General features: G+C 36.0%; 1 protein-coding gene across 1 annotated transcript in view; it reads right to left on the reverse strand.

Annotated features, from left to right (window-relative positions):
• Nucleotides 1–26,306, reverse strand: part of LOC140135413 (ankyrin repeat domain-containing protein 27-like) — a 189,981-nt gene extending 163,675 nt beyond the window's left edge. The window contains exons 1-15 of the mRNA XM_072156903.1: nt 26,196–26,306; nt 22,988–23,165; nt 21,587–21,766; nt 20,492–20,582; nt 20,041–20,115; nt 17,631–17,779; nt 15,650–15,772; nt 13,977–14,184; nt 10,461–10,596; nt 6,391–6,580; nt 5,545–5,675; nt 4,503–4,585; nt 3,340–3,455; nt 1,639–1,731; nt 641–752 (exon numbers count right to left, since the gene is read on the reverse strand). Coding sequence (XP_072013004.1) covers nt 641–752; nt 1,639–1,731; nt 3,340–3,455; nt 4,503–4,585; nt 5,545–5,675; nt 6,391–6,580; nt 10,461–10,596; nt 13,977–14,184; nt 15,650–15,772; nt 17,631–17,779; nt 20,041–20,115; nt 20,492–20,582; nt 21,587–21,766; nt 22,988–23,089 — 1,789 coding nt within the window. The 5' untranslated portion in view covers nt 23,090–23,165; nt 26,196–26,306. The remainder of the gene's footprint in view (nt 1–640; nt 753–1,638; nt 1,732–3,339; nt 3,456–4,502; nt 4,586–5,544; nt 5,676–6,390; nt 6,581–10,460; nt 10,597–13,976; nt 14,185–15,649; nt 15,773–17,630; nt 17,780–20,040; nt 20,116–20,491; nt 20,583–21,586; nt 21,767–22,987; nt 23,166–26,195) is intronic.
• Between the last annotated feature and the right edge of the window lie 573 nt (nt 26,307–26,879).

The following is a 26,879-nucleotide window of genomic DNA, read 5'->3' on the forward strand; positions in this document are numbered from 1 at the left end:
CGAATGGACAAATGAACAAACGAACGAAATGAATGAACAAATTGAAATAAGTGGACAAATGAATGAATTACTGAATGACTACTTACTGGCTGACTGAATGGCTGACTAAATGAATGAATGAATAAATGACAGACTGACTTACTGACTGAATAAATTAATAAAAATGGTAAATAAATATATGAATAAATGAATGTAGGAATAAATGAAATAACAGAAGCATAAATGAGCAGCTTTAAGGGGGTACTACACCCCTGGCCAATTTTGTGCCTATTTTTGCATTTTTCTCAAAAATTATAGTGCATTGGTGACAAGTAAGATATGTATATTATAGGGGCAAGGACTACAACTACTGCACTGAAAATTCAGCAACTCAAGGCAAGTAGTTATTGATTTATTGATCAAACATTGGTTTTCCCTCATTTTTGACTGTAACTCCACAACTGCTGTCTGTGCTGAAATAAAATTTCCAGTACAGTAGTTGTAGTCCTTGCCCCTATAATATACATATCTTACTTGTCACCAATGCGCTATAATTTTTGAGAAAATGCAAAAATAGGCACAAAATTGGCCAGGGTGTAGTACCCCTTTAATGAATGTATGAATAAATGAACCTATAATAATGTGAGCACTGTACACTTACCATAACCCCACCTAGCAGCAAGATGAAGCGGTGTATCTCTTTGTGCATTAGCTGCATTCACATCCACATCTTGATCTATGGATTTATTGTGGTATAAAAGGGCACTGACACACTGCAAAGCAAAATTACAAAAAAAACATTGAAAAACACTTGCTTCGACAAATAATTTTTGCTCTCTGCTGTGAAAGTAAGCATTATTGTGCTTCAATTGTCTTCAGGTCTTAGAAAAATCTTCAATTCCTGAGAAGGTAAGCAAGCACATTTCCCATAAAGAAATACATGAAGTTCTTTTGGGAAAAGAAATTTTACCTCCAAATGAAGTGCTTCCTGCTGTGTTCCATGTAAGGTCATGAGGTGCTCAAATGTCAAGTTGAGAAATAATATGGACCAGGATAATTGGAGAAAAAGTTTATGAATATGGGATATTCCAGTTGAAATCCATGCACCCTTTATGGAAGACATGACTTTAAATCTTTCACACAGGGGGTGTAGATTACAATGTGGAGTTACCTGAATAGGTAATTCCATTTGAAATCTACACCTCCTGTGTGTGGAAGATTAAGGTCATGTCTTCCATATAAGGGAGTGTATGGGTTTCAACTAGAACATCAGGATGAAAACATTTTTGTGGTTCATTATGCCAAATTTGGGCCAAAATTATGAAAGTGGCCCAAGCAGAAAATCCTTCAAGGGAAAACTGCTTTGATGCATTCAGTCTGTTTATCTTCATACTCCCAATCATCTTTTAAAGTTATATATTGAGACTGAGCAACACAAACATTTATTAGTCTGGACAAACTTTTGCAACTGTTCCCATGCCAAAATCAAATCGACTAAACCTACGAATTTTTAAATTTTGTGTGAACAAATGTAACAAAATTGTCATCACCATCTCACTTTATTTTACAAAAAAATCTTAAGCATTCTCATTGTTAAACCTTAGTAAGCTGAACACTGTCCACTTGATGGTTAATGTAATTATTGATGTGTGTACATACCTCTTCGTGGCCATTGGCACAGCACAGATGTAGCGGTGTATTACCGTCGTTATCTTCAGGATTTAATTTGGCTCCTTGGTCCAAAAGAAACAACTGTAAGAATGAAATAAGAATAAAATGTTAAGATGCAAATCATTTCAAGATGAAATATAGTACAATATGAATGATTTTATATTCTGGTTTCCTCAAATTATTTGATAACCCTTAAGTTTTCTTACATGCTAGATGATTCATGAGGTGGTGTGTGCAAAGGGAGACAGGGTGACTGCACAAAGAGGGACCAGGGTGGAACTTTATAATGAAAGACAAAGATAAAAAAAAAGACTGGTTTGCGTCTGACGTCATCTGTCAATCAAACTCGAGCACGGTTTGTTTATAATTGTCGTGATGATATGAGTTTCTGAACGCGGCGGTAAAACCGAGTGCCTTATTGTTAATTTTGCACCTACAAACATACAAACCATCTCAAAAATTAGGTCTTTATGGTAGGAAACTTTCTCTTTTATCTTTGTCTTTCATTATACCTACTTAGGGAAAATTGTCAGTCAGGGGATAAAATTGTCAGTCGAGTGAACTGAAGATTAGTTCAGTTCAGTTCAGTTTTATTTCATCAAATTCAACCATATAAATAATTACAATGGTTATGAAAAAGCTTTTACAAACATTGGTTAACATGGTGAAAATGATGAGGATGCCACTGAAAAAGTGTTATTTTAGCACCCTTTACAAAGGTCAGTATTAAATAATTGTATAACACTACTTAGCAAAACTTCTTGGAGACCTTACTGACATGCCAGATATGTAACAGGTATGAATCATGGTAATCAATGGCACAAACAAATGTTACACCTGACATTAACTAGAGTTAGGCATTGCATTACCTTAGTTTAAATACTACTTACCAAAACTTTTTGGTGACCTTTCTGACATGCTAGATGTAATGGGGATGAACCATGGTAATCCATGGCATAAACAAAGGTTACTTCTGTTGTTAACTAGAGTTAGGCATTGCATTACCTTAGTTTAAATACTACTTACCAGAACTTTTTGGTGACCTTTCTGACATGCTAGATGTAATGGGGATGGACCATGGTAATACATGGCATTTGCAAAGGTTACTTCTGTTGTTAACTAGAGTTAGGCATTGCATTACCTTAGTTTAAATACTACTTACCAGAACTTTTTGGTGACCTTTCTGACATGCCATATGTAATGGAGATAATCCATGGCATAAACAAAGGTTACTTATTTTGTTAACTAGAGTTAGGCATTGTATTACCTTAGTTTAAATACTACTTACCAAAACTTTTTGGTGACCTTTCTGACATGCCATATGTAATGGAGATAATCCATGGCATAAACAAAGGTTACTTATTTTGTTAACTAGAGTTAGGCATTGTATTACCTTAGTTTAAATACTACTTACCAAAACTTTTTGGTGACCTTTCTGACATGCTAGATGTAATGGGGATGAACCATGGTAATCCATGGCATAAACAAAGGTTACTTCTGTTGTTAACTAGAGTTAGGCATTGCATTACCTCAGTTTAAATACTACTTACCAAAACTTTTTGGTGACCTTTCTGACATGCTAGATGTAATGGGGATGAACCATGGTAATCCATGGCATAAACAAATGTTACTTCTGTTGTTAACTAGAGTTAGGCATTGCATTACCTTAGTTTAAATACTAGTACTTACCAGAACTTTTTGGTGACCTTTCTGACATGCCAGATGTAGCGGAGATGACCCATGATAATCTGTTGCATTAACATCTGCTCCTTTCTTACGTAGGACTTCTGCAACATGCAAGTGTCCTGGAAATTGATAATTGAACAAAAAAATTAATACAACTCGCATGTTTCTCGACAGCAACTATTTGTTATCAATTTATCAATTTTCACTTTCATTTAATTAGCGTTCCCAATTCTCTGTTATATGCCATCTCCAGAAGCTCTGTCGCTTTATGTTCAGCTCCCCTTTCTTTTAGCCAGTCTTTCAGATTTGATAACCACATCACTCTCTTCCTGCCTCTGCTCCTTGTGCCTTCTATCCTTCCTGTCAATACTAGTTTCTCAAAACCATCCTTTCGGAGGATATGACCAAGGAATTTGAGCTGCTTAACTCTGATTTCACGCAACAGCTTCCTGTTCACATTTGCTCTACTTAGGACATCGTCATTAGACACTTTATCAGTCCACGGGATCTTCATCATTCTTCTAAGGAACCACATCTCACAGCTTTCCAATGTTCTTTTAATGTCTGTTGTTATTGATCATGCTTCACTTCCATTCACTCGGTCGGGCATCCGGAAACATTGTCCCCTTCGTCCCCTTTGCACAAGCGTGTGCATAGCAACCAGCTCGAGAAAGGGGAACTGCACATGCGTACATTGGTTTTACAAGGCTATTTCCCCTTTGTGACGTCAGCCCGACCAAGAGAATACATTAGTACAGGAACGACATAGCAGTTGCTTTTTAGGGTGCTAAATAGGTCAAATATATATGGTACCTCTTTTTAAGGTGTGTCCTAGTCCTTTAAAACTGTCCAGGACACACTTTCTTTGAAATATGTGTGACCTGCTACCACAAAATGAGTGTAAAGTTGCAAATTGATAGTTTCGAGATGTCCTGGCTGCTGTGTTAGTGTTCTTTGTTTTACACGTATCTGTTCAAGCAAATAATATATCCTTTGTGAATGGGGCACCATGGACCATTCACAAAGTATATACTACTGACTTGTACAGGTACACAGCAAACACAGAACATCAATTCAGCAGACAAGATGTCTTGAAACTACCAACTTGTGACTTTACACTCATTTTATGGTCCAGGTCACACATTAAAAGCATGCAATCTACTTACCATTCATAGCAGCCATATGCATGGCAGTACAACCTCTGTCATCTCGAGAAGATGCCGTCACAGCTCTGGGGTCATTACGTTTCCTGCAAAATCAAATGGATACAAGTTATCAGGAATAGCATATAGAATAAATCAAGAGCTATATCTTTGTGTACATGAAACTTTCCTTTTTACTTGGAAATGCATTTCCCATTGTTTTAAAACATTCAAAGAGATTGTACTTTTTTCATAATTCGTCACTGGGCGGGAAAAACCTCATATGTACTTTTTGCCCTTGAATATGGATGAAGCAAACCCTTCAATATAAACTACAAGGCTTTATCCATTTTCAAGGGCTAAAAGTAAATACGAGGTGTTTCCTGCATGTTCTTTTGGCCCTTGAACGTGGATGAAACAATCTCTTCAATATAAAGTCTACACCTACAAGGCTTTATCCATGTTCAAGGGCCAAAAGTACATATGTGACACGATCTGGTCCGTGGGGGCCAAAGGAGGCATTTTTGAAAATTGAGTTACTGTAATTATTACATTATACATACAATAGGCTATCATTTACTGAAAACACCAAAGGTCTAGCATACTTGGTTCTAAAGTTATGAAGTGTTTTGATGCCTATTTTCTTATGTATTTCATTGTTTTTTTATTCCATATTATTACCTTTATCTCACTTTCAAATTTGCCGCCTTTGGCCCCCATGGACCAGATCGTGTCACATATGAGGTTTTTCCCGCCCGGTAACGATATTGAGCCTTGGATTCTTTACCAAAATTGTTTCTGAGAGCAATCTGCCCAGTCTATACTTGTCCTGTTGTCTTGTCTTGTCTTTGTTCTATTTTTGTGCTAATAACCTTTCTTTATAAAAACTTTATTTCTATTTTGTATTATTTGGTCTGCTGATTTGGTAAAAATATGTGTTTTGTTGTAAAGGACCCCTGACTCATCAAGCTCCTGACAAGTTTTCTTCACAACCCTTAGCACTATATTCTGTATTTTGTTCTCATTTGTACATTGCTCTTACTTTGCTGACACTTGTATAACTTACGTTGCTACTAACTCTTCACATTTGTCACAGCTGCATAACGGATGGCACATCTGATCCATCAACCAGCTATTATCACTGGAGTGTAATTCTAGCAGTCGGTTCACTTCAATTGTATGCCCCATTCTGGCGTGCTGCAAAATAAATGACATAAATTGTTGAAAAGCTTCATCAACCTTTTCCAATAGAATTTTTTTATTACTGTGGGAACATTTTACCAATGGTAATCCGCCTCTTTTTTTTTTTTTTTATTCTAGACTTGGCAATCTGCTGATGTTCAGTACTGCTTAAAAATGTTGTCACCAAAGGTCAGAAATCAATTGAAAATTGTAGTTTGAGCTTTACCCAAATAAATGTTGTTGTGCCTGTGCCACTAAGGGCGTGTTAGGCCAAATTAATTTAAGTCTGTCTCAAAGCCCTTCCCAAGTTGAACCACTTGTGCTGAATGCAGGTTTGTTTAGGATTTTTTTTACTTTAATTTTTATGGGGCAATGGGACAAGCTTTTTGACAAGAATATGTCGGGGAATACATATGCATAGTTTCACAGTGTTCAAGATGAAGAAATAGATTGAGATTTACGACTCGGGCTATTTATGTATAGATTTTGGAAAAAAATAAAAACAGCAGAAAAAAATTAAATTTATTCAATCTGGAAAGAAATAACTCACAAAAAGGAGGCAATTTTACTAATACGCGCGACGAGGGCTTTGAGACAAACTATATTAAATTAAGATGGCCTATCAGCACCAGGCCTTACATGCATATCCCAAACAAGCATATACGCCTAAAATCAAAGTAAGGCAGAGTCCAAGTTTTCTTTACAGTCAAATTCTGTGTTTTCAACATACCTCAAAAAGTAAATCTAATGATGGAATATTTTCTGGATCGACTGCTTCTATTTTTTGCCAGATGCCATCATTACTGGTGTGTCTGGTAAGAACTCTCAGCCTCTGTGGGTTGGCAACACCTAACGCTATGTTTTCCATGTTGCCAGATTTGACATGCTCAACGGCAGCTTCATATGATGCTAAGTAAAACCTGCACAAAGGGAAATGCAATTGGTGAATTTTGTAAAGATATTTATTGCATTTTTGTTCTAAAATAAAAGTTAATCAAGAATATTATGTGATGCGAACAAGCTAACTTATTCATTTGCCTAGCAATATCAAAATTCATTCTTCAATTTGATTTTATGTGCCATTTTCAGAGATTAATGCTGCCGACAGCTCCATCACAATTGTGACCTGCTACCACAAAATGAGTGTTAAGTTGCAAATAGGTAGTTTTGAGACCTCCTAGCTGCTGTGTTCTTTGTTTGATGCACACATGTACAAGCCAGTGAAAGCCCAATTGTGCATGTTGTGCCCCATTCACAAAGGACATACTACTGGCATACATGATGTACCATTCACAAAGACATACTTCTGGCAAGTACAGGTGCACTCCAAACAAACAACATCAATTCGGCAGCCAAGGGTCTCAAAACTACCAACTTGCGTCTTTACGCTCATTTCCTGGGAGCAGGTCACAATTGGACTAAAAATATGGTCATTTTAGTGTTGGTCAGAATAATAAAATACAAAGAAAGATGAATATCATTATTGCCTATATCTCAAAATCAATTTTATCGACAAATGCAGAGACTATCTTTTGAGAGGAGTGAGAGCAATCACTCCACTACAGCTTCTTTTAAGTTGCATTTGCAAGCACGATCTAAAGTACCTGGGAACCAAGGGAGAATAGTGCCAGTGCATTGATTGATCACCCCAGGTTAAATAAGAAATAAATAAATAAATAAATAAATAAATAAATAAAGCTCCTTTTGATGCCTCTTTACATTTTAATTGCCATATTTGCAAACAGCTCTTCTAACGCTCTTCTTGAAGAGACCAGAAGAGCATTCTATAGCTGTTAAGGCCAGAGTAAGGGGAGACACATTCGTCCACACCCGAATTTGAGATTTCTTGACATTTATCAACACTAAGATGCATTCTTTCACTTGAAACTCATAAAAATACAACTTCCTAATATTCACTTGTATTCTTGCTTGATTTATTTCACTCTTTTCAACTCTAAAAAGTCACATGGCTTAGTAAATTGCCGGGAAATAATGAGTCGGCAATGCGCGAATGCGAAATATTGTGATTACGCCATGAGTCGTGTGACGCTGGCGCAACTCTCTTGCTGTATGTCCAACGAGTCAAGGCGCATTCGGTATGTTGTTAGCGCCAGCAAATGTGATGTAAACAAAACAAAAATTTGCAGTGAAAAAGCCACTTAGATTTTTTAATTATTTTGGATTTAGGCGCACTAAAAACAGACATTATAGATTCATTGGTGCAAAAAGATGCATATTTAGACCATGCACCAGATACAGCTTTTACAAGCGTGAAAGTCTTGCCGATTTAAAAATATAAGGACGTTTTGTCCATAATTTTGACAATTTTCTACACAAACGTCGATTTCTAAGAGTTCATTTTTAACAATATTGAACGATTTTTGTGACAAGATAACTCGAAAAATATGCAAGCAAAAGGTAAACCTTCTGCACTATCGTTTAGAGCACATCAAAGTCTAGGGAAGGTTTTCTCATTTTTTCAAAATATTTGTTTTGAACAAAAATATACACCATTATGTGCAATTTTTAGCTTAATAGAGTGACAGAATTGCTTTTTTCGCATGTTTTTTGCAATATTTCGAAAAATAAGACGAATTTCAAAAAAATATAAAAACCTTCCCTAAGTTCATGTCTCTTCTCCATGAAAAACTAACTTTTTTTTTTACTCGAACAGATTTTTTTTAAAGTTGTCACAAAAAAATTGGATAATGAAGAAGGAGGGTGGCCTATATGCTTCACCCTGGCAGGGCGTAAGACAATGCGAAACACAAATTAATATATGCGAGGATCGGAAATAAACGATGCAAGCCCGAGAAATTATAATTTAAATGGCGTGATTGGGGCTCGAGCAAACTGGCATATGAAAATATTGAGAGAGAAAAAATCAGGACTCAGCGGGGATTGAACCCCGGTCGCTGGATTACCGGTAATATGCCAGTTTGCTCGAGCCCCAATCACGCCACAAAAAAATTGGGTTAAAAAAGTGCATTTTTGTGATTTTTTTCAAAAACTCGAGATTTTTGAACAAATCTGACGCCACCATGGGATTCCTTGACTCATTTCCTTTCCAAAAATGTATAGTTTTATATACTTTGGACATACAATTCAAAAATAATGATGCTCGAAAAGGTCCGTGTTCTCTCCCATTACTCTGCCCTTAAGGTGGCTGTATCGGCTACAGTGTCATGCTCAGAACTCCTTGAAAATGATATAAGATGTGTGTATTGATGAGAAAACCTTACTTGCCAAGTTTTAATTTTTTCCAACAAAGCGTTTTTGAGTTACGCATTTTTTGTCATCTCAAAATCCCATTGAATTACTACAGGGAAGGGCTTTTGGCACTTTGCCAATTTCTCAAAATAGCAACATTTTTGAAAACAAAGATTTTTTTTAACTGATTTTCTCTCCTTTATAGCAGTTGTATATAAAAGTTTTTAGTTTCATTTTGCTGCCAATATATCACAGAATAATACAAACCAAGTTAATTTTCTAACTTAGTGTTACTTAGGTTATATATTTAACAGGAATGTTGGTACTTTTTTATGATTTTTTGATTTTTTCTAGAAACACTAAATTACCTAAATTCTAGGATTTTTGTAGCCAACAGGGAAGGGTGCTATGGTTACCAAACTTTCAAGGATGGTAAATAAGATTAATATCTAAATTCTCTCGTCAGTTTTTTCCAATTAAGTGTTTCTATTTTATGCTACAGTGTTTCTAACATTCCCTAAAATTAAAAATGGAAAAAATAATTTTTTTCAAAAAGTAAACACTTTATCCAAAAAAACTGACCAGAGAATTCAGATATTAAGCTTATTTACCATCCCTGAAAGTTTGGTAACCATAGCTCCTTCCTAAGTGGGCAAAACAAATCAAAAACGGTCAAAATTAAGGAAATTTTCAAAAAATAAAGAAAAACATAAGAATTGTTACAATTCTTATAAGACTCTTAAAATAGGTGGGGAAAATACTTTTCTTTGTTATGTTAATGATTTAAATGAATAGACCTGATTGATCAGACACAGGAGCTATTTTTCTGCAAGGGTGTTGTATCCGAGGCAGCTACCTTAACCTCATTTTTAAAAGATAGTCATTTATGTTGATCACATCACATTGTGCAATTTTCATTTCAATTTAATGTTGTTAATAGTAGTGGTTGTACACAACTGCATAGAATCAATTTTGCAGGTAACTTTTTTTTGGGAAAAGACATCACAAAATTGAACATACGTTTGTCAGTCCATCAACAGCTACATTGCACCTGTCTATCTATTCAAATACAGGTAGATTGGGTTATTCCAGTTGAAATCCATACACCCCCTATGGAAGACATGACCTTAATCTTACACACAGGGAGTGTGAATTTCAAATGGGGTTACCTGAATGGGTGAGTAACTTCATTTGAAATCTAAAGGTCATGTTTTCCATAGGGGGTGTATGGATTTGAACTGGAATAACCCATTATCACTATTCAATGATATCACATCAGGGGTCCATTTCACTAAACTTTTAACCCTTCATAACTCAAGTAACCGTTCTTTAAGTTACGAATACCCAATACTAGATATAACTTTACGAAGGGTCCCTGTATTAAAAATCTCTAAACAATGGGTACAGTTCGTAAGTAAGTTTAGTGAGATGGAACTTACGACTCGTCATAAGTTACTAACAATTTCGAGACTTACAAAGCTTCGTAACATTTAGTGAAATGAACCCCTGGAGTACATGACACAACATTACACATTATAGCAAAAGCACCTATTGAAAAAGGAACAATTTCACACACAGCAAATCACCTACCCAAATTCTCCATCCGCAAAGCTGGAGAACCTGAAATTCTCCATATAGGCAAGGTTAGCCCACCAATTAGGGACTTCAGACTTGACGACTAAAAACACCAACAATGGTAGCAGGTCATCGGACGACATAGCAGGGGCTAGAAAAGGAAGTACACAAAAACATTTATACAGCATATAAACACATACATACAACTAATTCTATAAGCTTTTATAATTATAGGGTCAGAGAACATGGTTAATAATTATCAAACTGTTCAAACTGGTAGCGGCTTGTAATGCTCTATATCCAAAAGTAGAGACCAAAGTTTTCTGTTTTCTAAAAGGCAAATTCCGTTTTGTGAATTGCAATACCAGTTTCCAACAGTTTTCAAATTGCAAATTTGCACCCTCAACATATACAGATCATTGTTGTTAGCAATGAATTTGGAGTGTTTAAGGTAAAGCAAAGCTAAATGCCATTAATTAGTCTGATGAAGTCTTCTCTAAGAAGTTATGACATAAACTGGTTTTCCACCAAAACAATGAATGCCGTTTTCTTAACCGGTAAAACAGAAAACGTTGGTTTCTATCCTAAAGACAAGGGATACAACACAATAGAAATCCATCAAAATCTGACTGGCTTCATGTAAAATTTGTCCAAAATAATCAAAAATATCCATCCATCATCTAAAACACACCTAAGTTGCATTCTAAATGTGATGCTGATTGCGTAGCAGTAAACTATGCTGATCGTGTAGGTGGCACTCCACTGGCACCCCATACAGCAATGCATCATATTCAAAGTCCTCCTGTTGGACCACAAACTGTCTCTTGTTACATCTGATTTGCTTCGCCCACAACCAGTTCGTCAACAACTGCAGCCATCTACCAGGGCTGGAAAAAATGCAATATTTCCCGGGAACATCATCAAAATTTCCCTCTTAAGTTTGCAAAATTTCCCTCCGGTATTGAAAATGTTCCCATTATTTCTTATGTATTTCTTTGTTTAGATTAAGACAAAAATTTCCCTCCAAATAGCAAAATTTCCTGGGATTCCCAAGTTCCCCACTTTTCTCAGGCATGGCCATCAACCTCATCTCCTTAGTTTCTTGAACTCAGAACCCACAGTGTGTCATTCGCATTCTCATGCTTTGGACCAAAAGAATGGAACAAACTTCCCATCCATATTAGGAATGCTCAGACTGTTGGCATTTTCAAGAAGCTGCTAAAATGCAATCTCTTCCAACAAGTCTATCAGATTTGATTTCTTGTGTCTACCCATCAGCACCTTTGAACAATTGACTTTTTGTAGATTGGTGCTATATAAATTTGTATTGTTGTTGTTATGGGATGCTGGCAACACTTGCCACACAACCCGATGTTTGCCCCACACGTGTGTCAAATTTGCACTTAGCTGCGTTTCGTATTCATGTTCTGTAGCATGCAAACAATAAGTAGCCAAGTTCCTAGGGTACTGTGACTATCATCTTCAGAATTCCATTTGGTGGAACCGAAAGGTGCGTCTTAAAACTAAGAAGTTCTTTTTTTATCAGGATTGGTTTGAACATGGTATTTGCACTCTGAATGACCTTAGTAGAGGTCATAACTTAGTGAAAACATTTGAAGATCTTGTTATGGAACTTGATATCTCTATTAAGGACAGAAGAAAATACAACTCTCTTATGAATGGTATTTTAATTGATTGGTTCTACAGTCCCAAAACGGTTCAGGTGAATATTTTTGATAACATAGTTGCTACTTTGTTTGAAAATAGCAAAATTACCAAATATTCTTACAATATTTTGAAAGCAAAGTACAGTCCTGTAAACACCGAACTATTTTGGATTGATGCCTTGAATCTTGAAGACGAGATTGAATGGAATAAAATTCATGATAACAACTTTACTTGCAGTATTGAAACTCAGATGAGAGCATTTTACTTTAAAGTTTTTCATAGAGCTGTTTGTACCAATAAATTTCTTCATAAGATTGGTAGAACTGATTCTCCATTTTGTTGTTTTTGTAAAAAAATGATGAGACCCTGGTACATTTGTTTTGTGAATGTGAAAAAATTACTTGTTTGTGGGATAGCTTGAGTGCCTTGATTGAAAGTAAAACCGGTGAGTGTTTTGGATTCTCAAATTTTCAGAAAATGTTTGGTTTGGATGTTGAAGAATCTGAGCACAAAAATGCCATCAACTTTCTTGTTTTATGTTTGAAATATTATATTCATAGATGCAAATTTCAAGATGTCAACCCTAGTTTTCAAGCTTACAAGAACATGGTGAAAGTTAAATTTGGCACAGAATATAAAATTGCGGAAAGCAAGGGAAAACTGGGTAACCATTTTAAGAAATTTTCCTTTGATCTTGGTTTTTAATGGGATGCAATTTTCATTTATCATGGTGTGTTTTATATATTTTTACCCTTTTTTCATTTTCTTTTTCTTTTTCTTGCCATGGTGGACCATGTTATTTGCACTGTGATATGGGAAAGTTTTCAGTGTTTTGTTTTGTCACTTGTCCTGCATGTTTGTGTGTGGGGTGTCTAGGGGGGATTTGTGTTTTGTGTAGAAAATCCCTGGTCTAATTTTTTGATGCACTCGTAACCAACATGAGTTGCTTGATCTTATTATGCATGTTGTATGGTGCTGATTCTGCCCACCCATGGCAGGGGGACCCAACAGTTGCCTTTGTGTTTTCATGCTTTTGCTGGGCTACCACTTCTTTTTCTGCTTGCCTTTTTCATCACTCTTGGTAGCGTAGCATTTGCTCTTTTTTTTAATGAATTTTTTAACAGAGGTATTGGTTGGGTCCTGTTGTCATGGTGGGGCAGTATTATTTAAATCTCATTGTCATAATCTGATTGTATCTTTGCATCTATCTTGGTTACCGTAATTAAGATGGGGTCTGGTGGACCATGTCTGTATGTTCTTTTTTCCCTTCCACCAGGCCCAAGTACAGGTGAATAAAAATGGGGAAAAAAAATAAATAACAAAATAAGTAGCCAAGTTTCCTAGTCAGAACCCAGAGAAGATATTTTACACTAACCACAATGCATTTCTCACATTTTGATTTCATGTACTGATTAGCTATGTAGTGCCACATGGGTTGATAGCTACAAACTGTACCTCAATGAACAAAGCACATCCAGATCTTGCAAACTATGTTTATTTTTTTACTATCGACCAATGTTTAACCAGTATATTCTCAACATGAAAACAAAGGGAGTCTGTCCTGTACAGTAATAAGAGTGTCATTTGATGAAAGGAAGTGATACCGAAAAACCCTGTCTACAAGCATATAGAGTGCTTCTGATAAAAGCTAAATTAATCCAGGCGCCATTATGGAGTTTCAGCAAATAAATTACAGATCCAAGCATATACAAACAAATATTATTGTAAGACCAATCTATATTGTATTGTCATATTTACGCATGTATCGTATTAATTTAACTTTCATCAAACACACTATATATGCTTGTAGACGAGGTTTTACGGTATATCATGTTGCACAGGATTCTCGGAAGGGTATCTCACCAGGTGTTTTTGACCTGTAACCAGGCTGACTAATAGCCATAATGGTGCGTCTTAGACAATGCAACTTCTCCAATGGTGTTCTGTATTGGTTTAATGTGGATAATTCACGTCTGGCTCGTGGCACGTTGGCTGTGAAGTCTGCACGCACACCAACGTCGCGGACTTGCAGGTCGGAAAGGTTCCTGGTTGTTTTGTTCATGGCCGCATCCTGATGAGAAATCAAGAGAGATAAAGTAACAAACAGATATTACTGATTCTTGAATACCGTATTGTCTATAATAAACGTTCCCCCTCTAATAAACGCCCCCTCCAATTTTTCTGTGAAAAGTTGACAAAAATGCAAACATTTAAGCTTAAAACTTGCATTAGTCATGTCAGTCTTGTCAGTGACGATCACTAAGTTGCATGGACAAAACCTATTATGACTCACACTTCTATCCATTCCATTGCCTAATTATGGTAGAATTTCACCAGATTTTTGCTTGATGATGCACATACAGGTGTAATTTGAAAATTTGCGCCATGGTAGTAGTATTAGTCTAGTCGTAAATCCCTCCTTTCTACGGAGCACCATCGGAAAATTTAACCCAATTTTTAAGTTTTTTTACTGACAATTCAACTTCAATAAACACCCCCCTTTTGGAAAAATGCAACGCCCCGGGGTGTTTATTACAGACAATACGGTAGATTCATCAGGACTATCCCATAAAAGTGTATATTTTCATATACAAGTCCAGATTATAATAAACTTACGTGCAGACGTTTCAATAACTACCAATTATCTTTCTCAATGCTACTGTTGATGTGATGATTGTTGAACAGCAGTTGAGAGGGAAAAGGAATAAGTACAGAAGATGTATAAATGAGGCCAACACCAAATTGAACCGAGTAGAGGGCCAATATAATCCGAGTCATATTTTTGACGACCTGTTGATAGAGAAATCATATGGCAACTCTAATGCCAAGCAGCGATCATCACATCAACAGTAGCACTGAGAAAGACAACTGGTAGTTATCGAAACATCTGCATGTATAAAGTGTTTTATAATCTGGAATTTTATGTGAAAAAATATACAGATATTACTGATATTATGCTTTTAACTGTTAGCAAGGTTAATTTAGTTTATCCTTTGCGTAAGAGAGTACGGAATTTGGCGTATAGATTACAATGAGGGATTATGAGCTTTATTCCATGACATTTTGTTAATCACCTTGCACTAAAGATACACCTTCAATTTGCACATTTTGGACCGTAAAGCATTCTTGTTAGAAACAGCGAAGGAAGCATAGAACACTGACTATCACCCCAAACCATAATCCTAAGTCAAATGCTTAAATCTCAATATCAAAATCTCTTAATCCTAAAAGCTCTATTTTGATTGGTTACTCAGATGTTTATACCTTGTAATTAACCAATCAGGGGCACTGTACGAAAGCATGGGGTAAAGTCTTGCCCAGTGGTGGCGCCATGAATTTTTTCGGGGTGGGGGGAGTGAATTTCGTGGGTGGGGGTATGGGGTAAAATCAGCAAATTTTGCATAAAATTGCTGCTAAATGTTGGATATTTTCGTAATTTTGGGTTTTTAAGGCGGATAAAGCATTTTTTGGCCCACTTTGATACCCCACTCCCCTGAGTGCTGCCACTGGTCTTGGCACAAACATATTTTGCCTACCTTTTTTGCCAAGAAATGACTGATGGCATTGAATACTTTAGGGTAGGCTTCATGCATGACATAGGTTTCCATAGCAACCTTCAAATTGTCCATGTGACCTCGGTGCTGTCGGACTGTTTTTCGCTGCAAAATAAAACAAAGTTTCAAATTATTTTTGATTAAAAAAATGACAATAACTGGATAAACTGAATTGAGGAATAAAGTTGCAATTTTTTTTTATCTATATGGCATTTTGGTGCTTACGTAGCATATTATTGTATGATCGAAGGCTGTTGTCATATCTTGAACTTCTAAAAGGTATATTATTCTTCACAAGAATAAGTAAATTGAAACTATGGTTAACTATGGAAGCCCCTTTCAAGAGACATTCATAGATCCATCTATCCCAAACTACACTATACCCCACATAAGCCACTTTTTTTCACTTTTATACATTGTAGTGTAATAATAATAATAATAATAATGGAGGGATCTTAGGCGCACAATTGTCAAAAGAACTCAAGGCGCACAAACAATAAAGACAAACAAGTCACATCTTTGAATCCGGAAAAGCATGAAGAAAAAGATGAGTTTTAAGTTGCTTTTTGAACTGAGTAAGTAAATGTGTGTTACGGAGGCTGTTTGGAAGCGAATTCCAAACAGCCGGAGCAGCAAAATGAAAGCAGCGTTCACCGTCCAATGTAAGATTAACACAGGGAGATTTCAATCATCTTTCAGTAGAAGACCGAAGTGATCGAGCTGGTTTGTACGTGCAGAGTGTAGCAGACAGGTAAGTTGGTAAGTAACCCCAACAATGAATAAGCTAGACATTTTCATGTCAAAAGAGACTAATCTTAAGGGATCTAGAATGAGCGTTTATGGCGTTTCGACAGTATTTTTTGTGGGACATGAGAGCACCTCAGACCTATCGAATTGCATTCTGAATACGAAGCATGTCTTTGTGATATCAAATAATTTTCATTTTTGAAAATCACAATATAATACAAATTTTATGACAAATTATAAAAATTTGATATTTTTCAAATTTTTGATATATAACAGTCCTCGAAGTAAATTATATAAATCTAATGATATATTCTTAAAGTTTATGTAGCTGGGAGGAAAAGCCGACGGTCAATTGAAAATTTTGACCTTTCATATTGAAGATATGGATTTTTTTCCAAAAGACCTAATTTTTTTTGGTGTTTTTGGAAAAAAAATCATATATTCAATACGAAAGGTCAAAATTTTCAATTGATCGTCGGCTTTTTATCCCACCTACATACACTTTAAGTATAAATCATCAGATTTATAAAGTTTACTTTAGTACTGTTAAATATCAAAAATATCAATTTTAATGATTTGCCATAAAATGTGTATTAAATTGCTAATTTCAAAAAATCAAAATTATTTGATATCAGAAGGACATTCTTCGTATTCAAAATTCAATTCGATATGTCTGATGTGTTCTAATGTCCCAAAATAAATACTGTCCAAACGTTCATACCCCAGCCCTTAATACTACCTGCATGGGCATAGGAATTCCATGCAAATCCAATAGGGGACGCGGTCTCAAGACGGGCAAACTATTTGGGGTTAAGTTTTACGAAAATCAAAGCAACTTTAATTTTTGACTCCTGTACAACTTGAAAATTGATCTGCGACACTTTCTGGCACATAACTTCGCAAGCACAGGTTGAAGATGCACACACTTAATATTTTTGCGATTCTTATGACCAGACAGATATTTTGATATGCTTTTGAGTGAAATCAGAGCATTTAAAATTTTGACCCCTGTATAATCATAAGGGGTCATTTTTGAGGGTTATTTCGAGGGTCAGATACTCAAACTAAAGCGTGGAATCTGGTATGTGCCACTATTGGATTCAGCAGGTACAATGAGGCAAAATACCTAGGATACCAACAATGCCTTATAAGTCTGATTTATTGATATATTGTCTAGTCTACCAGGAATATGTCTACATATATACATAATACTTACAAGTATGGGATCCTTGAGAGCAATTTGAATAGTGTTGGTGAATAGTGAATTAGTCAAATCGATGACTTGTCGCAATGATTCATGTTGATGAGGAGTTGTCAGGAAATACACAATTAACTCATCTACTTTGGTTTGTGACTGTTTGCTAACTGTAGAAATATAAGTTATAAAAATTCAAATGATGAGAGTCATGTTGTCTGTTTTAAGGGAGATAAGTTTGCTACACGGAAGAATTGAAATAATTGTGGGCAGAGTGCAAGACCATCATTAAAGTGCAGGAGAATGTAACACCTGCCTTTTTGCAACACAACCCCTTCATTGGTAATGGTTGATGTTATGTATTACTTGCCTGATGGCCAATAAGCTAACCCAATATACCGGGTGTCCCAAAAGTCCCTTAACATTGTGAATTTGCCATAACTTGCGTTAGGTTAATAGTGTTGTTACAAAAATTGCACAGTATGTAGATAATTCTTTTAGAAATGTTATGATACCAAACATGCCTATGTGGTCATGACCTTTTGGCATGAAATTCATGGATATCTACCGTGCCGTAAAACCCACTTTTATAAACGCAAAATAAGTCTCGTCATTTGAGACGTGAACACGATATTACGTGTTATCATTTTAAAATCTGTTTTGTTTAATTTGGCTGTGTTTGTTTGATTGTTTGTTTGTTTGTTTTCAATGCGTAATCTTCATTTTCTCTTTTATCTGGGTTTTATATGGAATCTAATAAGATCTTTTCTGAGGATTCGATGAACAGTTGTACGCGGTACGTTGTTCTCCATTGAAAGTCGATGTACTGATCGCCTTGGGCTTTTCGCCACCGCTCTTCGTATGACGTCAATGTTTGTAGGCGATCTTCCTGTTCTTCCATGCCCTGCCCGAAGTAGATCATGAACAGATCCAGTTGATAGGAATTTCAGCACTTGTTGCTGGGTTGTATTTCGGCTGGGTAGTGCATAATTTACATTAAACTGTTCCTTAAACATTGCTTCAGTGAGTTTGTCCGACTTTGTCTCGGCAAAGAACCATACGACCTGAATCCGTTGATCTATAGGAAATTCATCTTCACTTCAATTGTTTTAAAGTAAAGTTTAATATTGTCAATATATCCTAATTATAATCTTAAACAGCAGTCACGCTTACGCTAAGCCATGTAATCCATGAATGTTCATACCTAAATGTAGCGTGCGCTGTGAGTGAACCAACTCTATTGTTCAGGGAAGCACATCATCATTCATGTTCTTGAACAAAGAACACATGAGCTTGCTTTTGTGGGTTTGATACACACATATGTACAGTCGCACAGTAAGGTCAAAGGGTCATCAATAATGCTGTTTTGGGTATCAGAATAATTCTAAAAGATCAATCTATATGAATATGTTCTCCATTTTGGTATGAAGTAGGAAATATTTGAGATATGGCCAATTCACAATGTTAAGTTACTTTTGGGACACGCTGTATCACCTTTATATCTTCATATATCATTTTTGATCCCAAGTGAGTACTTTTATTGAAAATGGCAAATGGCAGCTATTACATTCTACTTCACTTACGACAGTCATGCACTCTGCCCACAGAATATATCTAAAGATTTTGTGTCATTATTATTACACTGGGTCAAAAATTATTATTACATTGTGTCACTTTAATTCTGTTACTCATAACTCCTACTCTCTCTCTCAGGGTGGTTTGGTTAGAGGGGCCATATGTGTGTTGCCCCCCCCCCCCCTGCAAAGGGGAGGCATCCAGGCTGTTGGGTTTTGTTGCATTTAGGAGAGTTACACTTAACGAGTAATTGGTTGTCATTCTAAATTTTGTCATTTCAATGACGACTTCAATCATCAAGTAACTTTCTACAATATAACAAACACACCAGAGGCAGTCAAGAAGTTCATAGAACATGATATTTAAAATTGTTCAAACCATTATTCTTTCTATCTCACTTTTCAACTTGGTCCCTGAAATTCTTCCAAATGCTCCATTAGATACTCTTCAGTTTATTATTGTTATCGGATTTATATTGCAAAAGAACAAGCATTCAAATGAGCCAAATTTATTACCATGGACACTACTACCTTTCTTACAGTGCCTCTGATTGGTTAATTACATGATAAAATCATCTTGAGCAGAGTAACCAATCAAAATACAAAATAGAGCTTTTAGAAATCTTATCAATTTAAAGGTAAATCCTCTTCAGCCCTAACAACTATTCTTACCATTATCTCTGATTGGCTCAATAAATGATATAGTCCTCTTTATAACCAATCAAAATAGTTCTTAGAGACTGATAATTCTGCCACTGGTGCCCATGTGGTTAATCCTTGTACATAAATTATTGAAAACAAAGACTCAATTAGAGCTTTCTCTGGTGTCAGCATTGTACTTCTTTCAATGAACTTACACTTATTTCCCCACAAAAACTCAGAACAATCATCAAGCGTTTCCAGGCACGTCATTACCGGATCCTCAACAACTTCTGTAAAATTAATTGAAATAGTGAGAAACAAATGATACATTTTTAGTCAAGTCAACATTTATGCAGTCTTCTGTTCAGATTATGAGTTATTCAACCCCAAAGCAGACTCCAGGGGTAGTTACCTAAAATTGATTAAAATCATGCAAAATCAGCTCATTTCAGACAATTATAGTCTGGCCCCCAGCCTAATTGGCCATCCTGGTTCCGCCCCTGGACTCCTTAACACATCTTGAATTCTTAAGAATTTATCAAAAAAAGGAATAATTGCTTGATTGATGAGTAACTAATGATTGAATAGTATTTGATTAATTGTTGACTAATTGAATGAGATTGAGTAATTTTGATATTTAGCTGATCCTGGAGCTAATAGTTTTACCTGATCCTCCTTCCAACATCCTATCAATACACAGGACCTTGAATGATTCTGATGCTTCTGTGTAATAGGTTTCTTCAAACAGCACATGAACCTAATAAAACAAGAAAATGATTTGCATTAATAATGATCAATAATAATAACACAACTTACAAGTGATTTATATAGCATTTAGCATGCCTCAATGTGCTTTACAATAACTACAGATTAAAATGATAGTACACTAAAAACAAATTAAGCAAGTGAATTTAAGCATAAGGTCAAAATACAATTAAGACATCATGTGCTACCAGCGTCTTCTACATGTATTATCTTCCAACTTGTTCATAAACTTTTGAAGGAATTTAGTTACTGAAAACTGGGCTAATTTCTTCTTTCCTTTTTAAACCCCAACTCCCTGTCTGCTTTTTGCCACAATTAAGACATCATGTGCTACCAGCGTCTTCTACATGTATTATCTTCCAACTTGTTCATAAACTTTTGAAGGAATTTAGTTACTGAAAACTGGGCTAATTTCTTCTTTCCTTTTTAAACCCCAACTCCCTGTCTGCTTTTTGCCTAAGTGGAAGGAAAGAAAGAAGGAAAGAAGAAAGAAGATGAAGAGAAAAATTGTTTTCTCTGCTCGAAAATTGACCCATTGACCCCTCGGGTGCCAACCAGCAGAATGGGAATAGCAAACCATGTGTGTAACCGTGGCCTGGTCAACGGTTTTGTGCCTATATATAGTTTGGCAGGATAATATGTAATCGGATCATGTGGGAATGCATGGTCTTGCAGTCGCTTTGTGCTGTATAGTAAGTAAGTTTTGTATTGTCTAGTAGCGTTGGGGTTAACAGTGCAGTCATACCACGCATGAAGTATGTACCCGTCTTCGGATATCGGGTGCTTTATACAGAAAACGTTACCTGCTTGTGTTATGTCATAAATAATAATGAAGTAATGAAGCAAGCATTACCCGTACCATCTGTAACATAGATATTTCTTTTAATCTTAAGTATGTCTCTTACTCTGATATCCAAGCTGTGCACATTCATTTGCATGCTTCCATAGTTCCAAACTTATTTTCTACTGCATGCTTTGCATGCTTTAGTTACTTACGGTGCGTATATCTTTGAAGCCATTTGTGGTTGTGATTGCCGAATCACTAACATGGACTTCCTTGTTATTTGCTGTGTAGTAGACTCCAGCCCTACCTATAGCAGGATGAAGTAGGTGATTCTCAAAATCAGCTTGACTCAAAGAGAACCTGGCAAATACACCTGTACGCGGTATGCAGACCTGCAAATAAAGGAAATGGTCTTGTCATTAAAAAGGTTATATTCAAGGCTATTTAAGAATGGTCCAATATCATCAAATTTTATCTTTTTAATTCATTGATGACCCACTTTCTATAGTGTGCGTCTCGTCTCAAGTTGAGAGTGTAATCTAAACACATAGTGCGTATACACATTCATAGAAGCGCAGTGTGTCCTTACGCTGGTGGCGCAATCGTGTTATACACTGACTGCACTCTCAACTTGAGATAAGATACAGTACATGTACATCGGTGGAGTTCCATGTCGTCGTTGGGCAGGAAAAACCTCTTATGTGTAAATGGCCCCTGAACATAGGAGGTTTAAAGCAAAACCTCCTATGTAACATGTTGGCAGTTTTGTTTTAAACATGTTCAGGGGCCAAAAGCATATAGGATTTTCCTGCCCAGCGACAATATGGGTTTTCTAAGTTAACCAGAGAGCTTGGTACACAGGGAATCTGAAAATTACTTTTGATATGAGAGGCTAAACATGCATCTGGGTAACCAGTCTGACTAAACTTCACCTCGAGCCTGGTTGTGATGTCAGTACCTTAAAGCCTTAATGTATGATTTCCGTCAAATTTGAATTTTGTTATTCTTCATTCAAAATGTTGAAATAATATTAGTAATTAAATGCCGGAAAGGGTTCCTGTCCATTTCAAGCTGAAATAACAAGGTAAAGTGTAAGTAATCCCAGAACAAATGATAATGATACTACATGTAAAGGGAAATAATCCCAAATAATTAGTGTGATTACGTAGCTGATGCATGTTTGAACCGCATTTTGTTCTTTGTTCTCAAAATTACAAAAAATGAAGTGGGCAATTAGCGTAGCAGGCTGACAAAATATTGATTTGTCACTTTGTTAAATTCATGCTAAAGTTACACATAAATTATATTAAATTAGCAAACAGGAGATCAGGTGGAAGAGAGCCAGATGGCAGAATATCAACTATTTAATGGTGATTCAGTGTGATAAGTGAGCAAAAGAGGGTGCTGATAACCCAAATTTCCTTACTGCAACTTTTCTATGCCCTGTAGTTTTCATCTCAAGTTCAGGAGTGATATGCTTTTTTGCGGGTGCGCTGCAAGCGTACAAACAAACCACCCTTGTACACATGTGTGTACACTCTTTTATGTGTGCAATTTGCACTTGCGTCACTAGCAAACTTGAGGTGAACCAAAACTTTATCAATAATACTCACCGTCCACTTCTGTGAAGTCGCATTTTCATACAGCTGCTTGTATTTGTTCTGGAGTATGATGAAGAAGCGATTTTCCGAGAGGTCCTCATCATAGCTCTCCATATTGATGATGCTATTCTTTACTTCCTCATGTATGGTAGCTACTTCTTATCTTCAAATTTACAAACTGATATTTAGCCTACAGAAAGATACATAAATGTAACAAAATTAGATTAAAAGTATCTAGTATTTTAACAATCCAACACTTTTTAGCAATCTCACAGAAGATAGTTTTGTTGATTATTGACAATACAACGTTAGAATTTAAAAGGCTAATTTTTGATGTTCAATCATGTAACGACACATGCGCACTGTTATTTTGCTGAAGAAGTCTATATGGATCTACACCTAAAAGTTAAATACCATATTACTCCAGCCACACACAAGACAGTACAGTGACGCCCGTCATTTCTGAAGCTCATCACTGTTCAAGGTCAATTTTGATGCTAGAGTCCACCACTAAAATTTTTAAAACGTGTGCATTTCAAGCATAATAATATTGGAACAATATAGTAGACTTTTAAAGGCTAAAACGGTACTCAGAGTCTGATCTCTGAATTTACATGCACTTGTTTCGTACATGCTTGACGAGAGTGACAATATGGACAAAATTGACTGACTGACCAGTGGCAGGCCACAGTACAAAAATAAGTATGGCGTCCCTACCATTATACTAGGTACATGTAGTGGGTGTACAACCCTTGTTACTTTCCTATTTGGCAAGGATCCTTGTTTGTTTACAAACAGAGAGGTAGCTAGACAAAAGACCTGTCAAAACTGTCCCGGTTGTCCAAACACTTAACTCCGTTATCTGGTTAGTGTTACTGTTAATATCATGACATTTGGTCATTTTCTCACGGTCTCATGCCAAGGTAATTTATAATCTCACGCCTTGGTAGTAAATCTCACGCAAAGAGCCATCAAATTAGTCACTTTGACACTCAATTTCATGAAAATTTGGTTTAAGAAAGATTGTTTTTATTTATTTTTGTTTAAATTCATTTGTTTCCAAAATTTTTATAGGAAAGTGTGCCATTTTTTTAATTGTTTCCATATATGGTCAATTCCAAGCAACCTCGCCCAAATTGTCAAAATTTAAAAATCAAGTCAATTATGTGATTTTGGTCTCATATTGTAGCTAAAAAGCGATATTTTCTGAAAACGTATTTTTTAGGAGGAAATGGTGTCCATTGTTAGAAAAAACATCCTAATTCGCATAAATTTGCATATTCTTGACTGGTAAAAGCAGCAAAACTAAAAACACAGCAACTGCTCTGTACTGTCCGAAATTTATTTAAATTTATTATTACTGTAAAATTTTTGGAAACAAATAAACAAATTTTATAACGTGTAGCTTCGTCAGCATTGTTTGAGTACCAATTTTACGATTAAAAGCATCATTCCGCAAAGCAAAAGTATCATTTATTACCACTGCAATTTTAAAATAAGGTTGATTTTCATTGAAACTAGAATGCAAAGCAAATTTATTCATCCCTATCCAATGAAACAAAAATAATTTTCAAAAAGTCTAATTTATGCGTAACGACCAATTAAAGTTGCATAATTCCATAACGCTATGCGGAATGATGCATAATTCATAATGTGCCCGCTTTGAAATTTTTTTCACAATTTTGGGTTAAAACTTTCTGAAATGCATTGCACAGAACTATCTTTACAGTAATTGATGTTTCAGCATTGCCTGAACCATTGTCAGTGACATTTCTCCACAAAACCCCTGCATCATTCCGCAAACGCCATAAGGATTCACGGATTGCAAGGATTTTTTCTTTAAATTTATGATAAAATAAAAACAGTGATGATTATTTCTTGATAGATGGTGATAGTTGTTATGTTACATTCTATGGCTAACATCCAGTGCTAAATTTCACTTCCAAGAATTTTAGACTAGCAGAATGTTGACATAATTTTAGTTTCAAAATGTGACCATGCAACACAAGTTATCGGATTAAAAAAAAATGGGTGATAAATATTTTTGGATAAATATTGATATTTGTCAGCTAACATAAGTAGCTAAGTATATAAAACACAATTTACTCAAATTTATTGATATATTTATTTTTATTTTCAAACATGGACTGCTTTTCATTTTCTATGGATTTTACACACAGCATCATTCCAAGCGCTCCTTGCATCATTCCATAACGTGACCTAGTGTCGGCAAATTTGGCATAAAGAGACGATGCCCTTTTTTTTTTAAATCGATACTGACAATTGTCAGTTTACATCCTAAGCTTTACATTAAGTGGCAAATTTAATATCTCAGATTACTAAACTCACAGAGTTTGTTAAAAATGTTTTAGTGCAAAAAGACTGCTCCTGCATGCATCATTCCATAACGCTTGACTTTGCATATGCAAATTAGGAAATTAGGGTGGTTTGGAAAAGTTTCTCCTACCTTAATCATTCACTTATCAAAAATACTTTAACATTATGCTATTCACCTTATGCTGAGTGTTAATACATATTTGGCTGCTGCATCAAAAAGAAATTCGTACGAAGGCAGTTTGCATCATTCCGCAACGCTTGGAATTGCCCATATAATCCCTATTATTAAACACGCCCCCTCCCAACACACACACCTACACCAACAACAACATGCCAAGTCTTGGCGAAAGTTGTACATCGTGCAACCGCGCGCGTGCACCATCCATCATTGGCACATTGCCCCGCTAAAATACACTACCCTATTACGAGCAATGGAATAGCCCGTCAATCATACACAGTGGTTGCTCCTGGAAGGAAGATTATACCCGATATGACGTGGTTGCTCATGGAAGACAAGAAGGATTATACCCCTTTTCATCAAATCTAACTCTCTAGAAAGTGTATGTACTGTAACTTAGAACAACACCAAGACAAGTAAGAGAATGTCCTGCATCAGGACCTTGACCCGTAGTACCCGTACTGACACTGATGTGAAATTTCACTGTGCTGTGTGTATGCATAGACTGTATGTCATGTGTTTCCAGTGCACTGCCCCGGTGCACTGCCACTGTCACTGTGTGTGAATCCGATTCTGAATGAATGATCACTGTGATGATAGTTGATACGACATTTTTTCGCCCTAACTTTGGCTTCAAATTGTTATAGTATTAATCACGTTCTTGTATTCAAATTCATAACTTCATATCAGCTTGCATTTCCTTACCTCCTTCTCAAATTACAGATCAAATCAGACTCAAATAGTACGTGAAATACATGAAACATACGCTTGTCAGAACCACTATGCCGATGCGTTATGTAATCTACCATCCCTGTGCGCTGACATGTTGAGGGGGCGCAACACTAAATAAGCGTCCCATAGGATAACGTGTGATTTTGGCCTACTTCGAGCGCCATTCCTGGCGTCCCTGCAATACTTGACAAAATAAATTTGGTATCAAATTAAAGCTCTGTTTCTGTAGATTCCAAAACTTTTGTCGGCATATATCGATGACCGTTGACTTTTTTCGCTATTTCGCGGTGCAAAAAATATGGCCTAAAATATACTAAATTCACCACTCACATTTCAAAATCGGAAGTTGTCTTCATCCGCCACAGAGAATTGCTTTTGAGATAAAATGTCCGGTTTTTTTGCATGTTATCATTGAAGACACTTGTCGAATTCATATGAGCTGATATTGAGTGATTTAAAGTGAACATGTCGGTAGATATGGTCGCTACAATCTCATACTCACTATGGACTATATTAGCCGAATTTCGTTCTTACATAAAATGCGTAGTGATTTAGTGTTGCGCCCCTTATAAGGATTTTAAAGTTTTCAAAATCCACATTTGTCACTTATTAATTAAATTAGAGAAAATTTGTAGCTCAACACCGAAAATTTCATGT

The sequence above is a fragment of the Amphiura filiformis genome, chromosome 16 (assembly GCF_039555335.1).
Source record: "Amphiura filiformis chromosome 16, Afil_fr2py, whole genome shotgun sequence".
In the NCBI taxonomy this organism is placed as follows: Eukaryota; Metazoa; Echinodermata; class Ophiuroidea; order Amphilepidida; family Amphiuridae; genus Amphiura; species Amphiura filiformis.